The following is a 17,380-nucleotide window of genomic DNA, read 5'->3' on the forward strand; positions in this document are numbered from 1 at the left end:
CTCAGAGGACTCTCAGTCAGTGTTTGTGGGACGCTGGGATCTGAACATCGGTCCATACAGCCTGACCTCGCTGTGGCTCTCATGATGTCCATGAGATAAGGTGAAATCTTCCTGTCTGTCTGTTATGGCATTCCACAACCATAGCTGACCAGATGCCAAGGGGATGTGCAAGATGGCCCAACTCCAGGATCGGCATAGTGGCACCCAGGAAACTCAACCTGGAGGAAGTGGTCAGGCACAGTGGCTCACACCTGTAATCCCAGCACTTTGGGAGGCCAAGGTGGGTAGATCACCTGAGGTCAGGAGTTCGAGACCAGCCTGACCAACATGGTGAAACCCTGTCTCTACTAAAAATACAAAAAAATTAGCTGGTCATGGTGGTGGACACCGGTAATCCCAACTACTCAGGAGGCTAAGACAGGATAATTGCTCGAACCTGGGAGGCGGAGGTTGTGGTGAGCTGAGATCGAGCCACTGCACTCTAGCCTGGGTGACAGAGTGAGACTCCGTCTCAAAAAATAAAAATAAAAAGTAAAAAAGCAAAACTATTGGCCAGGCACGGTGGCTCATGCCTGTAATCCCAGCACTTTGGGAGGCCAAGGTGGGCGGATCACAAGGTCAGGAGTTCGAGACCAGCCTGACCAACATGGCAAGACCCCGTCTCTACTAAAAATACAAAAATTAGCCGGGTATGGTAGGGGGCACCTGTAATCCCAGCTACGTGGAAGCTGAGGCAAGACAATTGCTTGAACCCCGGAGGCAGAGGGTGCAGTGAGCCAAAATCATGCCATTGCACTCCAGCCTGAGTGACAAGAGCAAGACTCCGTCAAAAAAAAAAAAAAAAAAAAAAAAAAAACTTGGGGGAAGCTGGGGAGAGCCTGACAGAGCTGGACAAGCCATCAGATGGCACTGCCCCCAGGGACACACCTGGTGGTGTGGACAGGGATACAGAGGACCTAAGGGAAAGGGTGGCTTCAAACGTGACAGCAGATCAGCCACTGGGGAAATGCAAGAGGGGATTTGACAACTGGGCCACATGTCCCAGGACAGCATTGTTCAAAAGATTTTCCATCCAAACTTCCAGCAAGAAGTGGATCTTCCAGCATTACCCAGAGCATATCTATGCATTTAGATAACTGAAGCAACATTCCAGGAACCCTCCCCATCCCTCCCCTTGAACGGCTTGCTCTCCAGCTGGAGTCAGCTCTAGGCTGCCTCACTTCAATAGCTGTTTGCAGCTATTGGAATGAATTTCACACCCTTTATGAGCTGCAGTGCAAAATGTGAAGAGTGGCCGCTGAAGCTCAGTATCATCAAGGATTTATTTATTTCATGATGATTAACACCATTTTCCAGGCCACACCAGCTGGGCCAGCTGGTAATAATAATGATAATGCTAATGCTAATGCTAATGATAATGATAATCAGCTGCGTGCCGTGGCTCACGCCTGTAATTCCAGCACTTTAGGAGGCTGAGGTGGGCAGATCACCTGAGGTCAAAAGTTCGAGACCAGCCTGGTCAACATGGTGAAACCCCATCTCTATTAAAAACCCCAAAAATTAACCAGGCATGATGGCAGGCACCTGTAGATCCAGCTAGCCGGGAGGCTGAGGCAGGAGAATCACTCGAACCCAGGAGGCAGAGGCTGTAGTGAGCCGAGATTGTGCCATTGTACTCCAGCCTGGGCAGCAGAGTTAAACTCTGTCTTAAAAAAAAAAAAAAAAAAAAATGGAGCATCTGACTGCGGGGAGAGATCCAAGCTGGCTGATCACTAGCTGCTCGGGATTGTAGCTCCCAGTGAAAGCGCAAAGAACGAGAGGATGCCACACCTTCACATGAATTCTTGTTGCTCACGCACCAGGAGCCCCACGGGTCGCCAGCGTGACTCTTGTGACCCGCGAGGCAGTTTTGCCGGCGCCTCAGTGCGTCGGTTCTTGGTGCAGAGTCAGAAAAGCACCATCAATCTTAACGCTGCTGATTTGGTCGGTGCAATGGGTTGCTCAGATTTCGGCGCTGAGAATCAATAAGTTGGACGTCCACTCAGAAACCCAATTACAAAGACGGTAATTATAAAGACCACAGATGGATAAATTTATAATGAAGGGAAGAAAACAGCCAAAAAAGACTGAGAATACCCAAGATCAGAACGCCTCTCCCTCAGCAGGGGATCACAGTTCCTCATCAGCAACGAAACAAGGCTTGATGGAGAACGAGTGTGTTCCAATTACAGAAGCAGGCTTCAAAATATGGATAATAAGAAACTTCTGTGAATTAAAAGAACTTGTTCTAACTCAATCCAAAGAAACTAAGAACTTTGAAAAAAGGTTTGACGAAATGTTAACAAGAATACACAATTTAGAGAGGAATATAAGTGAATTGATGGAGCTGAAAAACACAATATGAGAACTACGTGAAGTATGCACGAGTTTTAACAGCCGAATTGATCAAGCAGAAGAAAGGATATCAGAGGTCGAAGACCAACTCAATGAAATAAAACGAGAAGACAAGATTAGAGAAAAAAGGATAAAAAGGAACGAGCAAAATCTCCAAGAAATATGGGACTATGTGAAAAGACCTGATCTACGCTTGATAGGTGTACCTGAATGTGACGAAGAGAATGAATCCAAGCTGGAAAATACACTTCAGGACATTATTCAGGAAAATTTTCCCAACCTAGTAAGGCAAGATAATATTCAACTCCAGGCAATACAGAGAACACCACAAAGATATTCCTCAAGAAGAGCAACTCCAAGGCACATAATCGTCAGATTCACCAGGGTTGAAATGAAGGAGAAAATACTAAGGGCAGCCAGAGAGAAAGGTCAGGTTACCCACAAAGGGAAGCCTATCAGACTCACAGCAGATCTCTCAGCAGAAACCCTACAAGCCAGAAGAGAGTGGGGACCAATATTCAACATCCTTAAAGAAAAGAACTTTCAACCCAGAATTTCACATCCAGCCAAGCTAAGCTTCATAAGTGAAGGAAAAATAAAGTTTTTTGTGAACAAGCAAGCACTCAGAGAATTCATCACCACCAGGCCTGCTTTACAAGAGCTTCTGAAAGAACCACTGCACATAGAAAGGAACAAACAGTATCAGCCTTTCTAAAAAATACCAAAAAGAGCATCAATATAATGAAGAATTTACATCAACTAATGGACAAAATAGCCAGCTAATATTAAATGGCAATATTAAACTCACATATGTCATTATTAATTCTAAATTTAAATTGACTAAATCCCCCAATCCAAAGACAGACAGGCAATTTGAATAAAAAACTAAAACCCATCAGTATGCTGCATCCAGACCCATCTCATGTTCAAGGATACACAAAGATTCAAAACAAGGGATGGAGAAAGATTTACCAACCAAACAGACAGCTAAAATATATAAATAAAAAGCAGAAGTTACAATTTTTGCCTCTGATAAAAAAGTTGTTAAAGCAACAAAGATCAAAAGAAGCAAAGAAGGACATTATATAAAAGGATCAATGCAACAACAAGAAGAGCTAAAGATCCTAAATATATACGCAGCCAATACAGGAATACCCAGACATACAAGACTTATAAAGAGACTTAGACTCCCACACAATAATAGTGGGAGACTTCAACATTAATATTAGACAGATCAATGAGACAGAAAATTAACAACGATATCCAGGACTTGAACTCAGATCTGGAACAAGTAAAGGTAATTAACATTTATAGAACTCTCCACTTTAAATACACAAAATATACAGTCTTATCAGTACCACATCATATCAACTTAGAAGTTTAAATGAAATGTTGGTTGGCTCCTTGTTTGTTATTCTCTTCCCTCATTTTCTTTCATGTCTCCATTATTAAGGACAATTATAGGCATACCCATATTTAGACTGCATTCTAGCCCGGGCAATAAAGCAATACCCCCATCTTCTCTCCCTCTTCCTCTTTCTCTTTCTGCCTCTTCTTTATTCTTTTTCTTATTATAAAAAAAAAAAACAAAAACTAATCTTAAAAAAAAATGGGCCAGGCGCGCTGGCTGATGCCTGAAATCCCAGCACTTTGGGAGGCCGAGGCGGGTGGATCACAAGGTCAGGAGATCTAGACCATCCTGCCAACATGGTGAAACCCCATTTCTACTAAAAATACAAAAATTAGCTGGGCATGGTGGTGCATGACTGTAATCCTAGCTACTCGGGAGGCTGAGACAGGAGAATCACTTGAACCTGGGAGTTGGAGGTTGCAGTGAGTCGAGATTGCACCATTGCACTCCAGCCTGGCGACAGAGCAAGACTTTGTCTCAAAAAAAAAAAAAAAAAAAGATAATAATAATAAGCCCAGGAAGGTGTTAAGCACGCAGTACTTTCCAGTTTATAAAGCACTTTCAAAGGACAAATAGTGTATGGTCCCACCCATAGGAGGTACTCAGGGTAGCCAACTTCATAGTGACAGGAAGCAGCATGGTGGGTGCTGGGGGCTGGGGGACGGAGGAATAGGGAGTTAGTGTTGAATGGGGGCAGAGTTTCAGTTTTGCAAGATGAGAAAGATCTAGACATGCCATTGCACTTCAGCCCGGGCAACAAGAGCAAAACTCTGTCTCAAAAAAAAAATATATATATATATACAAAAATTAGCTGGGCATGGTGGCCCGTGCCTGTAATCACAGCTATTCAAGAGGCTGAGGCAGGAGAATTACTTGAACCAGGGAGGCAGAGGTTGCAGTGAGCTGAGATCATGCCACTGCACTCCAGTCTGGTGACACAGCGAGACTCCATCTCAAAAAAAAAATAAATGAATAAATAATATTAATAATAATAATGTATTGTACACTGGAAAATTGCTAAGATTAGATCTTCCATGTTCTCACTACAAAAGCACAAGTATGTGAGGTGACAGACGTGGGAATCAGCCCGAATTAATCATCTTACAGAGTGACAAGACAGCACATTGTCTGTGGTAAATATATACAATTTTATTTGTCAGTTATATCTTTAGAAAGCGGGGTGGTGTTTCTGTTTGTGATGTGTCTGTGTGTGTGTCTGTGTGTGTGTGTCTGTGTGTTTGTGTGTCTGTGTGATGTGAGGGCTGTGAGGTGCTGACCGTGGTGCATTAACCATCATTTTCATTCTTATCTCCTCATTCCTGGACTTGAACTGTGAGTGGCTTCTGGCTAAACTCAAACCTGTTTCCCCCTCTCTCACCACCCCTCCCTCCAGGGCTGGTTGGAAGAGCCCACCCCAGCTCCCTGAGCTCAAGCCCTGGGGGACTCCTACTGGGCAGCTCTCTGGACCCCAGGGAAATGCTCCACAGACCCAGGACGCCCTAGAGGAAGTGGGGAAGGAGGAAAGTCAGGTGCATCACCTCCTGGGACCGGGACCCAAGCCCATCCAGGGTGCAGGTGCCTCCAGGAAAGGCCTAGGGTAGGGTCTTGGGGGACCATGGTGCAGCCCGCTTCCCTGTGTGACCTCAGCCCTTGCCACCACTCTGCCTCTGGTGGGAGGTCCCTGAACAAAGCACCCAGGGCCCCAGGGGCAAGGCCCAGCCGACAGCTGTGGTGAGAGGCAGTTGAGCCCTGGATCCGACCACAGCAGGGCGGTTGACAGATGTGCCTCTGTACGCAGGGGTAACGGCCATGGACCCTGGAAGGGGCTGGTCTGGGGGCAGGGATCGGAGGATGAGGACGGGGCCACATGGGCTGGGTGCACTGGGACAGCTGCTGCCAGCAAGAGGGACCAGGGCACCACTCTCCAGGGAGGCCACGCTGCAAGTCAGGCCACAGGGCCTCTGACCCCGAGGGTCGATGAGGCCTGGGACAGGCCAGCGGGGCCGTAAGGCCCCTGGTGAGCCAGGCACCAATCCCAGGCAGCGCTGGCCCCTGCTGCTGCTGGGTCTGGCTGTGGTAACCCATGGCCTGCTGCACCCAATGGCTGCACTGAAGAGCGGGGCCCTCCGCTCTGGAACCCCTGGAGAAAGCAGCCGGTCCAGCCTGAGGAGCCAGTGGGGCAGGTAAGAGGAGAGAAATTCCAGGGGATGTTGGGGGGGCATCAGAGACAGGAAAGGGTGACCGAGGGGAGACAAGCCAGAGAGGTGAGGAGGAAGGTTAACCCCTGGAGGGGAGCCAGAGAGACACTTGCCTTTTATTTTTTTTTGAGACGGAGTTTTGACCTTGCTGCCCAGGCTGGAGTGCAATGATGTGATCTGCAATGGCTCACTGCAACCTCCGCCTCCTTGGTCGAAGTGATTCTCCTCCCTCAGCCTCCTCAGTAGCTGGGATTACAGGCATGCACCTCCACGCCCCGCTAATTTTGTATTTTTAGTAGACACGGAGTTTCTCCATGTTGGCCAGGCTGGTCTCGAACTCCCGACCTCAGGTGCTCCACCCGCCTTGGCCTCCCAAAGTGCGGGGATTACAGTCATAAGCCACCATGCCCAGTCGGACACTGGCTTTAACGAAAGGGTTGATATTTTGTCCATGATGGATTTCTTCGAATTAATTTTTCTTGCTTAATGTCATATTAAAATATTATTTGTCTTGATTCCTGAGATTTCTGTGCGCCCCTCCTTCCCCCCTTACATTTGGCACCAAGGCCAATGTCTCCCTCACCTCCTCCTAGTCCTTGGGGTAGGGCAAGAATGGAGGCAGGGGCAGGATGTCCATAGGGGGTGGTGGCCGCTGTCCCTGAAGGGTGCCCAGACGTGCTCCCCATCTCCTCCTTTCCCCCTGGCCTATGTTGCCTGGGCACTGCCACCCTCACTGGGCAGGGCCACTCCCTGGAGCTCCAGCTGATGTGTGGGGGGCCTTTCCTGGAGTTCCTGGGTCACTAGAACTCAGCCAGCATCGCCTTCTGGGACCAGTCCCTAGGAGACCCAAGCTTCTCCAGGGTGCAAGTGCCGCCAAAGGAAAAGCCCAGGGGAGGGTATGGGGAGGCCACATCTGCCCATGCGACCTCAGCCCTTGCCGCCTCCTCGTGTGGTGGGAGGTCCCCGGACAAAGCACAGAGCATCTGGGTTCATTTATGACCATCTAGGACACAACAGCCTGTTCATCACTGGTGCATGTTATAACGCACAGGCGATAATTATTTTAGAGGCAGAACCTACCTCTCCGTGGCCCAATAGGCAGGGCCTGCTCTGATCCCCATTGTGCAGATGGGGATAGAGGCCAGAGAGGCAAGGCGACCCGCTTAAGTCACTCTGCCCATGAGCACAGATTCTAAGGCCCAGGTTGGACAGCCTCCAGCTTTCCCCGTCCCATCCTCTGAACTGAAGGAGCTGATATGTGCAACTCTGGAGCCTGAGTTTCCTTTTATTTTCCTCCCTTGAGACAGAGTTTCACTCTTGTTACCCAGGCTGGCTGCATTGGCGAGATTTCGGCTAACTGCAACCTCCGACTCCTGGGTTCAAGCGATGCTCCTCCCTGAGCCTCCCGGGTGGCTGGGATTATAGGCGCCTGCCACCACACCAGGCTAATTTTTCATACTTTTTTTTTTATTAGAGATGGGATTTCACCATGTTGGCCAGGCTGGTCTCGAACTCATGACCTCAGACAATCTACCCCCTCGGCCTCCCAAAGTGCTGGGATTACAGGCATGAGCCACCGTGCCTGACCTGAGTTTCCCCTTCTGCAAACTGAGGGGTCCTGATTGGTGAGGGACCTTCAGCCTCTCACTCTCCCAGAGGATGCTAGGGTGGCCTTGGTGAGAGCGCCAGCAGTGGGAGCTGACCTGACCCACGCCAGGAGCCCAGCCATAGAGACGGGGTCAGCACCCTGTGGGTGGCAGGCTGGGACCAGGTCTCAGTGTCCTGCAGGGACTTCTGGGCAAGGAGTTCCCATCAGGGTCAGGCTCCTGCTGGGACTGAGGTCCCAAAGGATAGAGGATCTAGACTCAACCCAATTCAAGTGCACAAGGACCGGGGACCGGGCGAGGTAACAGGTACCTGCAGGGTGATGCCTGCAGATCAGGGACTGGGTTGGGGAAGACCGGAGGGGTCCCCACAAGGGACAGTGATAGGTGGAGGGAGACACAGATAATAAAAATGGTGTTATGGTGGGGGGCTATTAATATAAGTTTTTATATTATAATCTTTAGAAATCTTTTTTTTTTTTTTTTTTTTTTTTGAGACCGAGTTTTGCTCTTGTTGCCCAGGCTGGAGTGCGGTGGTGTGATCTTGACTCACCGCAATCTCCGCCTTCCCGGGTTCAAGTGATTCTCCTGCCTCAGCCTCTCGAGTAGCTAAGATTACAGGCATGTGCAACCACGCCCAGCTAATTTTGTATGTTTAGTGGAGACGGGGTTTCTTTATATTGGTCAGGCTGGTCTCGAACTCCTGACCTCAGGTGATCTGCCCTCCTCAGCATCCCAAAGTGCTGGGATTACAGGCGTGAGCCACCGCACCTGCCAATTTTTAGATATTTTATAGAAATACTATGGATGGGGCGCAGTGACTCATGCCTGTGATAATTTTATACTACAACTTTGGGAGACTGAGGCAGGATTGTTTGAGCCCAGGAATTTGAGATCAGCCTGAGCAACACAGCAAGACCCCATTTCTAAAAAATATATACAAATTAGCTAATCGTCGTGGTACTTGCCTGTAGTCCCAGCTACTTAGGAGGCTGAGGTGGGATGCTTGCTTAAGCCTGGGAGGTTGAGATTGCAGTAAGCTGAGATCCCATCACTGCACTCCAGTCTGGGTGACAGAGGGAGACCCTGTTTCAAAAAAAAAAAAAAAAAAGACCGATTATTGTCAAATTCTGGTAAATATCTCCTATCAAGTAAATATCTCTTCTATTCATAGCTTATTAAAAGATATTTTCATTGTTTTTAAGAGATTGTGTACCACCTTTTATATTTAGTTTTAAATTTATTTTATTTATTTTTTTAGAGATGGGGGGAGTCTCTCCATGTTGCCCAGGCTGGCCTCCACCTCCTGGGCTCAGGCAATATCCCTGCCTCAGCGTCCCAACTAGCTGGTACTACAAGCATGCTCTACCACACTTGGATAATTTTTGTAGAGATGGGGTTTCGCCATGTTGCCCAGGCTGGTCTTGAGAACCCCTGGGCTCAGGTCATTCACCCACCTTGGCCTCCCAAAGGGGTGTGCCTGGCCTGTGCTGCTTTTAATAGGTCTTAATAGTTTTGTTTTTTTTTTTCAGACAGAGTCTTGCTCTTGTTGCCCAGGCTGGAGTGTGGCTCATTGCAGCCTCTGCCTCCCAGTTTCAAGTGATTCTCCTGCCTCAGCTGGGATTACAGGTGCCCCCCCACTATCCCCAGCTAATTTTTGTATTTTTAGTAGAGACGGGGGTTTCACCATGTTAGCCAGGTTGGTCTCGGGCTCCTGACCTCAGGTGATTCGATTACCTTGGCCTCTCAAAGTGTTGGGATTACAGATGTGAGCCACCTTGCCCGGCCAATAGGTTTTCATTGTTAATTATCTTTAAATTAATTTCAAAAAATCTTCTACAACATGGATGAAACCTGAAGACATTATGCTAGGTGAAATAAGCCACACACAAAAGGACAACTGCCATTTGATTCCACTTTTATGAGGTACCTAGAACAGGCAAATTCACACAGACAAAGAGTAGATCTGAAGTTAGCAGGGCGAGGGGGAGGGAAGAATGAGGGATGTAGCTTAATGGGTATTGAGTTTCTGTTTGGGAAGAGGAAAGAGCTCTGGAGACGGATGGTGGTGATAGAGGCACAACAGTGTGAATGTACTTAGTGTCCAGAGCTGGAACGTTTAAAAATGGTTAAAGTGGAAATATTTGTGCTATGTAAGTTTTACCACAACTATAAAAAAGGAAATGGGAGTCTATATAGCAGTAGCAGGAGAGAGAGGGAGAGATCAATACTATAATTCTCTTTTTTGTTTTTTGAGATGGAGTCTTGCTCTATCGCCCAGGCCAGAGTGCAGTGGCGCAATCTCGGCTCGCTGCAGCCTCCGCCTCCTGGGTTCAAGCGATTCTCCTGCCTCAGCCTCCCGAGTAGCTGGGATTACAGGCGCGTGCCACCACACACCGCTAAGTTTTGTATTTTTAGAGATGGGGTTTCGCCATTTGGGCCAGGCTGATTTTGAACTCTTGACCTCGTGATCCACAGGCATGAGCCACTGCCTCCAACTATTGTCTCTTAATTATGTTGAGCCTTTTTGTTTGTTCGTGTTTGTTTTTGAGATGAAGTCTTGCTCTCGTCCTCCAGGCTGGAGTGCGATAGCTCCGTCTTGGCTCACTGCAAACTCTGCCTCCCGGATTCAAACCAGTGCCGAATTTCAGGCATGAGCCACGACGACCAATGTTGAGCCTTCTTTTAGCTTTGAAAGGAATGTCGCTGGGCACTGTGGCTCACACCTCTAATCTCAGCACTCTGGGAGGCGGAGGTGGGTGGATCAACTAAGGTCAGGAGTTCGAGACCAGCCTGGCCAACATGGTAAAACCCCATCTCTACCCAAAATACAAAATTAAGGGCTGGGCACAGTGGCTCACGCCTATAATCCCAGCACTTTGAGAGTCCGAGGCAGATGAATCACGAGGACAGGAGATCGAGACCATCGTGGCTAATGTGGTGAAATGGATTTTTAGTCTCTACTAAAAATACAAAAATTACCTAGGCATGATGGCACGTGCCTGTAGTCCCAGCTACTCGGGAGGCTGAGACAGGAGAACCACATGAACCCATAGTCAGAGGCTGTAGTGAGCCGAGATTGTGCCACTGCACTCCAGCCTGGGTGACAGAGCAAGACTCTGTCTCAAAAAAAAAAAGTTAGGGCTGGGTGTGGTGGCTCAGGCCTATAATCAAACCTTTGGGAGGCCGAGGTGGGCAGATCACGAGGTCAGGCAATATGGTGAAACCTGTCTCTACTAAAAAATACAAAAATTAGCTGCATGTGGTGTCACACGTCTGTAGTCCTAGCTACTTGGGAGGCTGAGGCAGGAGAATCGCTGGAACCAAGGTGGCGGAGGTTGCAGTAAGCCAAGATCGCACCACTGCACTTCAGCCTGGGTGACAGAGCGAGACGCCATCTCAAAAAAACAAAAAAGAAAGAAAGAAATTAGCCAAGTGTGGTGGCTCACGGTGGTAATCCCAGCTATACAGCTACTCCGGAGGCTGAGACAGAAGAATCACCTAGAACCTGGAAGTCAGAGGTTGCAGTGAACTGAGGTCATGCCAGCCTGGGTGACGGGCCAAGACTGTCTTCAGGAAAAGGAATGTCTAGATGTAGTATCTAAGAACGCAGTACGCAGAAGCCATTTCAGTGTTGGAGGCGAGGTGATGGAGTCCAGTGACTCCAGGTTCCTGGCTGAGGGACTGAGAGCGCCCAGGGTCACGGTGATAAGATGAAGATGGAAAATGAGCTGGGCTGGGGAAGGTGATCATTTCCTCTGGAGGTGAATAGTTTGAGACTCCTGTAGGGTAGCCCACTGGGCATGGTCAGCAGGCAATTGAGGTGGAGCTGGGAAAGTTTGGAGCTGGGATAGGCTCCAGCCGTACCGCGTGGGCAGTAGCAGGGGTCCACAGAGTGTGAAGATGGCCAAGAAAGAGGTTTGGGTGAGGGTCTGGGGAGTCAGCAGCCAGGCATGGGCCGTGGAGAAATGGATGCCCTGGGAGGAGGAAAGGGGGGTCTTTTCCCCCGAAGTGTCACTGGAAAGAGAGTCACTGGAAAGAGGGGCCAGTCCCATGCCACATCCAGCAGAGACACAGGTCCAGCAGAAGGACCCTGGACGTGACCATGAGGGGGGCCTTGTTGGCCAAGATGTGGGAGAGATGAGTGTGAGAGCCTGGAGGACCACACCATGTCCCCAGCACATGAAGCAGTGCCTGGCAGACAGAATGGATTTATGGATGGACGGACAGATGGATGGATGGATGGACGGATGATAGATGGATGCAAACACAGATGAGTGGATGGACAGATGCATTGATGGACAGACAGACGGATGGACGGACAGACAGAATGAATGATCTGAGAGATGGGAAAGGCTTCATGAGCAAAGTGAGACTGCCCTGCGTCTCCAGAGGACTCTCCTCCTGAGTCAGGAATGACCCAGTGTCCTGGTCCAGGGAGGAAGTCAGCCTGGCTTGGCTGGTGACACAGAGTCCCTTAAAATGAGGCCAAGTGAGGTTGGGCAGTTCCGAGCCAGGGCCCTCAGGCTCTGAGTCAGGACTCCTCAGCCACACCGCACAGCCATCAGCACCAATGGCTTCAGAGAAGGGAACAGACACTAGGGTGACCCCAAGGCTGTGGGCAGCACCTGCCTCAGACAGGGGACAGGCACAGAGATGACACTGGGAGGCTGGCCACCCCCTGCCCTGTGCCCAGGTCACAGCCTGCACGCGGCAGCACTGTGCCCCTCACACCCAGCAGGTTCCTGCTCCAGCACGGCTCCTGGGCTGGCCCCAGGTGTTGGCCTCGGAATGTGCAATCCAAGCAGAATTCACTGAGGCACGTGTTTGGCAGCGGGACCCAGCTCAGCGTTTTAGGTAAGTGGCTCTCAACCCTCCCCGGCCTGTCCCACCCTCTGCTGTCTCTGGAAAATCTGTGCTCTCTCTCTGGGGCTTCTTCCCCTCTGCCCTCCCAGCCTTAAGCACTGAACCCTTGGTTTCTCCATGGGGTCTGGAGGAAGTAGGCTAGTCTCGGGGTAACTGGCGGGAAGGGCCCCACAGTGGGAGCAGCTGCTTTCAGTTTCCGACAGTGAGATGCAGCCTGGTCGCGGGGCCTGGGCTGGGATTAGGCAGGGTCAGAGCTCCTTCCCCTCTTCCAGGCCAGAGGTCTGAGTGAGGGAGGGAGGCCAGTTCTAATAAGGGCCCTGTAGTGGCCTTAGAGACAGTCCCTGGGACCTCAGGGTCTAGGCTGAGGGCTGGATGCCCATCTAGCCTGTGAAGGCCACACAGGGGCCTGGGGACACAGAGGTCACCCCAAGGGGAGACCAATGAAGGGCACAGAGAGGGCTCTGGGTCTGAGCTGCAGCTCTCTGGCCTGTGCTGGGTCATGAGGACACGGGGACACAGAGGGACGAATGAGACTGGGTGAGGTCCCAGAGCCCAGCCCTCCAAGGACGGTCACCAGAAAGGAGAGGGTCTCAGGGCAGAGATGTGTCCGTCTCTGGAGCCCCGTCACCCTGGGGACCCAGAGTCTCTCTGTTCACGGGTCAGCCTCCCACCTTCATTTGAGGAAGGGCACTTTAGAACCAGGAGGGAACGAGGGGGTGTAAACGGGGTGTAGAGAGCTCCACGGCCGCCAGGCAAAGTCCAGGGGCATCAGAAGCTGCTGGGGTGGGCAGGGGGGCTGCAGTGCCCCAAACTCTGGGGGAGCAGCCCCAAGAACATAGCCGACGTGAAGGGTCCTGTGGTCAGGCTGGTGGGGACAGGGAGACGGCAGAGCCCCAGAGCATGTGTGTGGAGCCCACGCTTCACCAGCAGAGCTGAGTGGGCCAGGCTGGGGCACAGCCTGGTGTCCCAGGGGACGGGAAGCTCCAGGCCATGCCAGGCTTGGGCCTCCCCACACCCTGACAAATGGTTTTGTGTGCTGTGGGAGGGACCCCTAGAATCCAAACTCAGACTCCAGAAGCCAGGAAGGAGGGAGCAGCCTGCCCTGAGTACACATGGGGAATCCGAGGCTGCAGAGGGAGGGCTGGGCCAGGGCACCAGGGAAAGGAGACTTGGGAAGGGCTCCTGGGAAGGTACAGGGCTGTCTGCTCTCCAGAGGGCTCCAGTGGAAAGGGGTGGGGGGATAAGGAGGGAAGGAGAGGCCCAGGGTGGACCCGACGGCCCCACCATGAACCCTCCCAGAGACTTTAGATGGAGAGATGCACTTCAGGACGCCCCACACTCCCTCTGCCCTCTCTCACCCCGCTCTGTCCACACAGGTCAGCCCAAGGCCGCCCCCCTGGTCACTCTGTTCCCGCCCTCCTCTGAGGAGCTCCAAGCCAACAAGGCCACACTGGTGTGTCTCATGAATGACTTCTATCCAGGAATCTTGACGGTGGCCTGGAAGGCAGATGGCTCCCCCATCACCCAGGGAGTGGAGACCACCACACCCTCCAAACAGAGCAGCAACAAGTACGAGGCCAGCAGCTACCTGAGCCTCACGCCCGAGCAGTGGAAGTCTCGCAGCAGCTACAGCTGCCACGTCACGCACGAGGGGAAAACCGTGGAGAAGAGAGTGGCCACTGAAGGATGTCCTTAGGCCCCCACCCCTCACCCCACCCACAGGGGCGTGGAGCTGCACGTTCCCAGGGGAGGGGTCTCTCCCTGCATCCCAAGCCGTCCACGCTTCTTCCTGTACCCAGTAAACCCTCAGTAAATATGCTCTTCGTCATCCAGAAAGCCTGCTCTCTGCGTTTCTTATCTCTCATATAATCTGATGCTTCTCCTGGATTCTCAGTGTGGCGCTGGGGGCATCCTGGCACCAGTGGGAAAGTAGGCTGGGGGAGAGGGTCACAGCCTCCAAGGGGTGTCTCCTGGGGAAACGGGCCAGGATAGGAGTGCTCACGCGACACCAGTCCCTCCATTCTCTCCCTCCTCCCCTTCCTCTTTGCAGCTCAACCCCCGACTCGATGCCTGCTTTCTGGAGGGAGCTATTTCTGGTTGAGACTCCAGATACGCCCTCTGGACCCTCTACCCACCCACGGCCTCTCTTTCCTGAGCCTAGAAATCCAACTCTGGGCCTGGAGCCCGTCTGCTTCTGGCCCTGGCCCCTGGAATGTTCTCCTTCCTTTCTGCCCGACTCCCCACCACTGAGAGCTCGACTGTCCAGGACACTCCAAACACCATCAGATTCCCGAGCTCTGAAATTCTGGGCCCACCTTGATTTTTCACCTGACAGCAGGTTCAGAGGTGTGAGAAAAATAGGAGGAAGCCAGGAAGAAAACACACATGAAAGGCCTACCAGAGGCTCAGGACACTTGTAAAAAGATAGGCTCTGAGCTACCCAGGAACCAGTGCAAGAAGGGTAATAGGTGCTCCATCATTTCTAAGAGGTTAAACAAGTCTTTGCTCAAAGGAAGTTGGTGTTCTCCATGCTGAGGGCTGAGGCCAGGCATCTCATCATAATTAAAAGTGGGGATGTGTTTTACCCAACGCCTCACTATCGATGGGATTTTGGCTCCAACGTGTGCACAGGTATCTGCCTGGCAGCCCTAGGACATGGAGATTTTCTCAGATGCTTGGTACAGAATGTCACTGTCACTGGCCATCTTTGGAGGAAGCATCCTTTTTTTTTTTTTTTTTAATTGCACTTTGGGCTCTGGGGTACATGTGCACATCTGCATCCTGCAGGATTACCGCATAGGTGCATACGTGCCATGGTGGTTTGCTGCCTCCATCCCCTGCACCGGCCCCTACATCAGGCATTTCTCCTGGTGTTATCCCTCCACATCCTCCCCTCCCCCCGACCCCCCGCTGTCCCTCCCCTCCCCACCCCCAACCTAGCCCTGCTGTGAGGGCTCTTCCCTGGGGGAAGCATCCTTTTTGGGAAACATTTCTCCATTGGATCCTGGGCCTCGGGTGGAAAACCAGGTCCTGCATTGAGACTTTCTCTGTGAGGCTCCCTGGGTCTGGGGTTCCAGCTGCTCTCTGAGGGAAGGATGCGGGGGAGAGAACACGGCCCAGCCCCTCCTGCGTGGTTCCTGCTCAGCAGAGGGTCAGAGGGGCGGGGGCACCAGCAGTGGTCAGGCCTGTGTCTCCGTGGGTGGAGCCAGGGAGGGTCCTCCAGGCATCCTGGGGAGTCTCTCCCAGGGCTCCTCTTTGACTTTCCGGTGGCTGCTGTCACAAATCACCCCTAAGTTAGTGGCTTAAAACATCCCACACTGATTCTCTCCCAGGTCTGAAGGTCAGAAGCCCAAAATGAATCCTAGAGTGCTAAAATCAGGGCGCAGCAGGGCGGGCTCGTTCTGAGGGCGCTGGTGAAAATCCGCTTCCAGGATGTTTTCCGCTTCCAGGGGACGCCCCGGGCTTCTGGCCCCTTCCTCCAACTTCAACGCCAGAGCAGCCTCTTCAAATCTCTCTCCCACCCTCTCTCTCTCCCCTCCCCTGCCACCGTCTTCTCTCATCTTCCCTCCTTCTCTCCCTGTCTTTGCCTCCACCCCCACACCTTCTCTCACTCTGACCCCCCTGCCTCCCTCTTTCCCTTCTAAAAACCCCACCTCGGACCCATGCAGATAACCCAGGATCATCTTCCACCTCAGGCTCCTTAACACCGTCACATCCGCAAGGTCCCTGTGACCACACAACACAGCACAGGGACAGGTGACACAGGCCTCCCTGGGAGGTCCTCACTCAGCCAACCACAGCTTCTGTCCCTCCTTCCTCTCTCCTTCTCCAGGCATGAGAAGGGAACGCACAGAGGTTGGTCAATGAATCCTCACAGATTCAACAAACGTGGTCTGCTGCTGGACAGCAGAGTGACTGTGGTTAGCAACGATGTATTCGCACTGGTTCCTGGGGAGCTCAGAGCCCGTCTTTCGCAAGTGGCCTGAGCCTCTTCCAGGCCTCTCATGTATGTTTCCTTCCTTCCTCGCTTCCTCCTGGCCTTGGCCTCCCAAAGTATATTTCAAAACAGGCTACAAGAGAGGACTTGAAATATACTCGACACATAGAAATGGTGAATACTCAAGGCCATACCCCAAATACCCTGACTTGATGATGACGTGATGGATGTGCTGAACCAAACATCACACGTCTCATAGATAGGTCCAATATTATGTATCAGTATATTTTCTTTTTTTCCTCTTTCTTTTTTTTTTTTTTTTGTTTTTGAGACGGAGTTTCGCTCTTGTTACCCAGGCTGGAGTGCAATGGCGCGATCTCGGCTCACCGCAACCTCCGCCTCCTGGGTTCAGGCGATTCTCCTGCCTTAGCCTCCCGAGTAGCTGGGACTACAGGCGTTTGCCATGATGCCCAGCTAATTTTTGTATTTTTAGTAGAGATGGGGTTTCACCATGTTGACCAGGATGGTCTCAATTTCTTGACCTCGTGATCCACCCGCCTCGGCCTCCCAAAGTGCTGGGATTACAGGCTTGAGCCACCGCGCCCGGCCATATTTTCTATTCATAAGAAAGATCAAAAAAGGAACTTAAGCATAAATTAGCCATTTGACCTAGGAATCCCAGCCCTAGAAATTTATCCAGAAGAAATAAAAGCATGTGTTCAAAAAAGACGTTGAGGGCCGGTCACAGTGGCTCACGCATGTAATCCCAGCACGTTGCAGGGCGGAGGAGGGTGGATCATGAGGTCAGGCAATCGAGACCATCCTGGCTAAAATGGTGAAATTCCGTCTCTACTAAAATACAAAAAATTAGTCGGTCATGGTGGCACACACCTGTAGTCCCAGCAACTCGGGAGGCTGAGGCAAGAGAATCTCTTGAACAACAGGGGAGGCAGAGGTTGCAGTGAGCCAA

General features: G+C 51.3%; 1 protein-coding gene across 2 annotated transcripts; it reads left to right on the forward strand.

The window, feature by feature from the left end:
- Positions 1-5,542: 5,542 nt before the first annotated feature.
- LOC101029092 (immunoglobulin lambda-like polypeptide 1) lies at positions 5,543-14,309 on the forward strand. 2 transcript variants are annotated; one of them, XM_074391331.1, is made up of 3 exons: positions 5,543-5,988; positions 12,346-12,464; positions 13,850-14,309. In XM_074391331.1, exons 1-3 carry the CDS (start codon positions 5,783-5,785, stop codon positions 14,167-14,169), a joined length of 645 nt encoding a protein of 214 aa, XP_074247432.1. In that variant the 5' UTR covers positions 5,543-5,782; the 3' UTR covers positions 14,170-14,309. The 2 variants fall into 2 exon arrangements, with proteins under 2 accessions (XP_074247432.1, XP_074247433.1); XM_074391332.1 differs by having other exon boundaries at positions 5,544-5,988; positions 12,349-12,464.
- Positions 14,310-17,380: the final 3,071 nt, after the last annotated feature.

Source organism: Saimiri boliviensis, chromosome 21 (genome assembly GCF_048565385.1).
Source record: "Saimiri boliviensis isolate mSaiBol1 chromosome 21, mSaiBol1.pri, whole genome shotgun sequence".
Taxonomy (NCBI): domain Eukaryota; kingdom Metazoa; phylum Chordata; class Mammalia; order Primates; family Cebidae; genus Saimiri; species Saimiri boliviensis.

What these genes read in the sequence shown, in the direction of transcription:
- LOC101029092 (XM_074391331.1), top strand. Translation starts at nt 5,783, where the DNA reads ATGAGGCCTGGGACAGGCCAGCGGGGCCGTAAGGCCCCTGGTGAGCCA. An exon ending in CTGAGGAGCCAGTGGGGCAG is followed by an intron (nt 5,989 to 12,345) that starts GTAAGAGGAGAG and finishes CCTCACACCCAG; the next exon opens with CAGGTTCCTGCTCCAGCACG. An exon ending in GACCCAGCTCAGCGTTTTAG is followed by an intron (nt 12,465 to 13,849) that starts GTAAGTGGCTCT and finishes CTGTCCACACAG; the next exon opens with GTCAGCCCAAGGCCGCCCCC.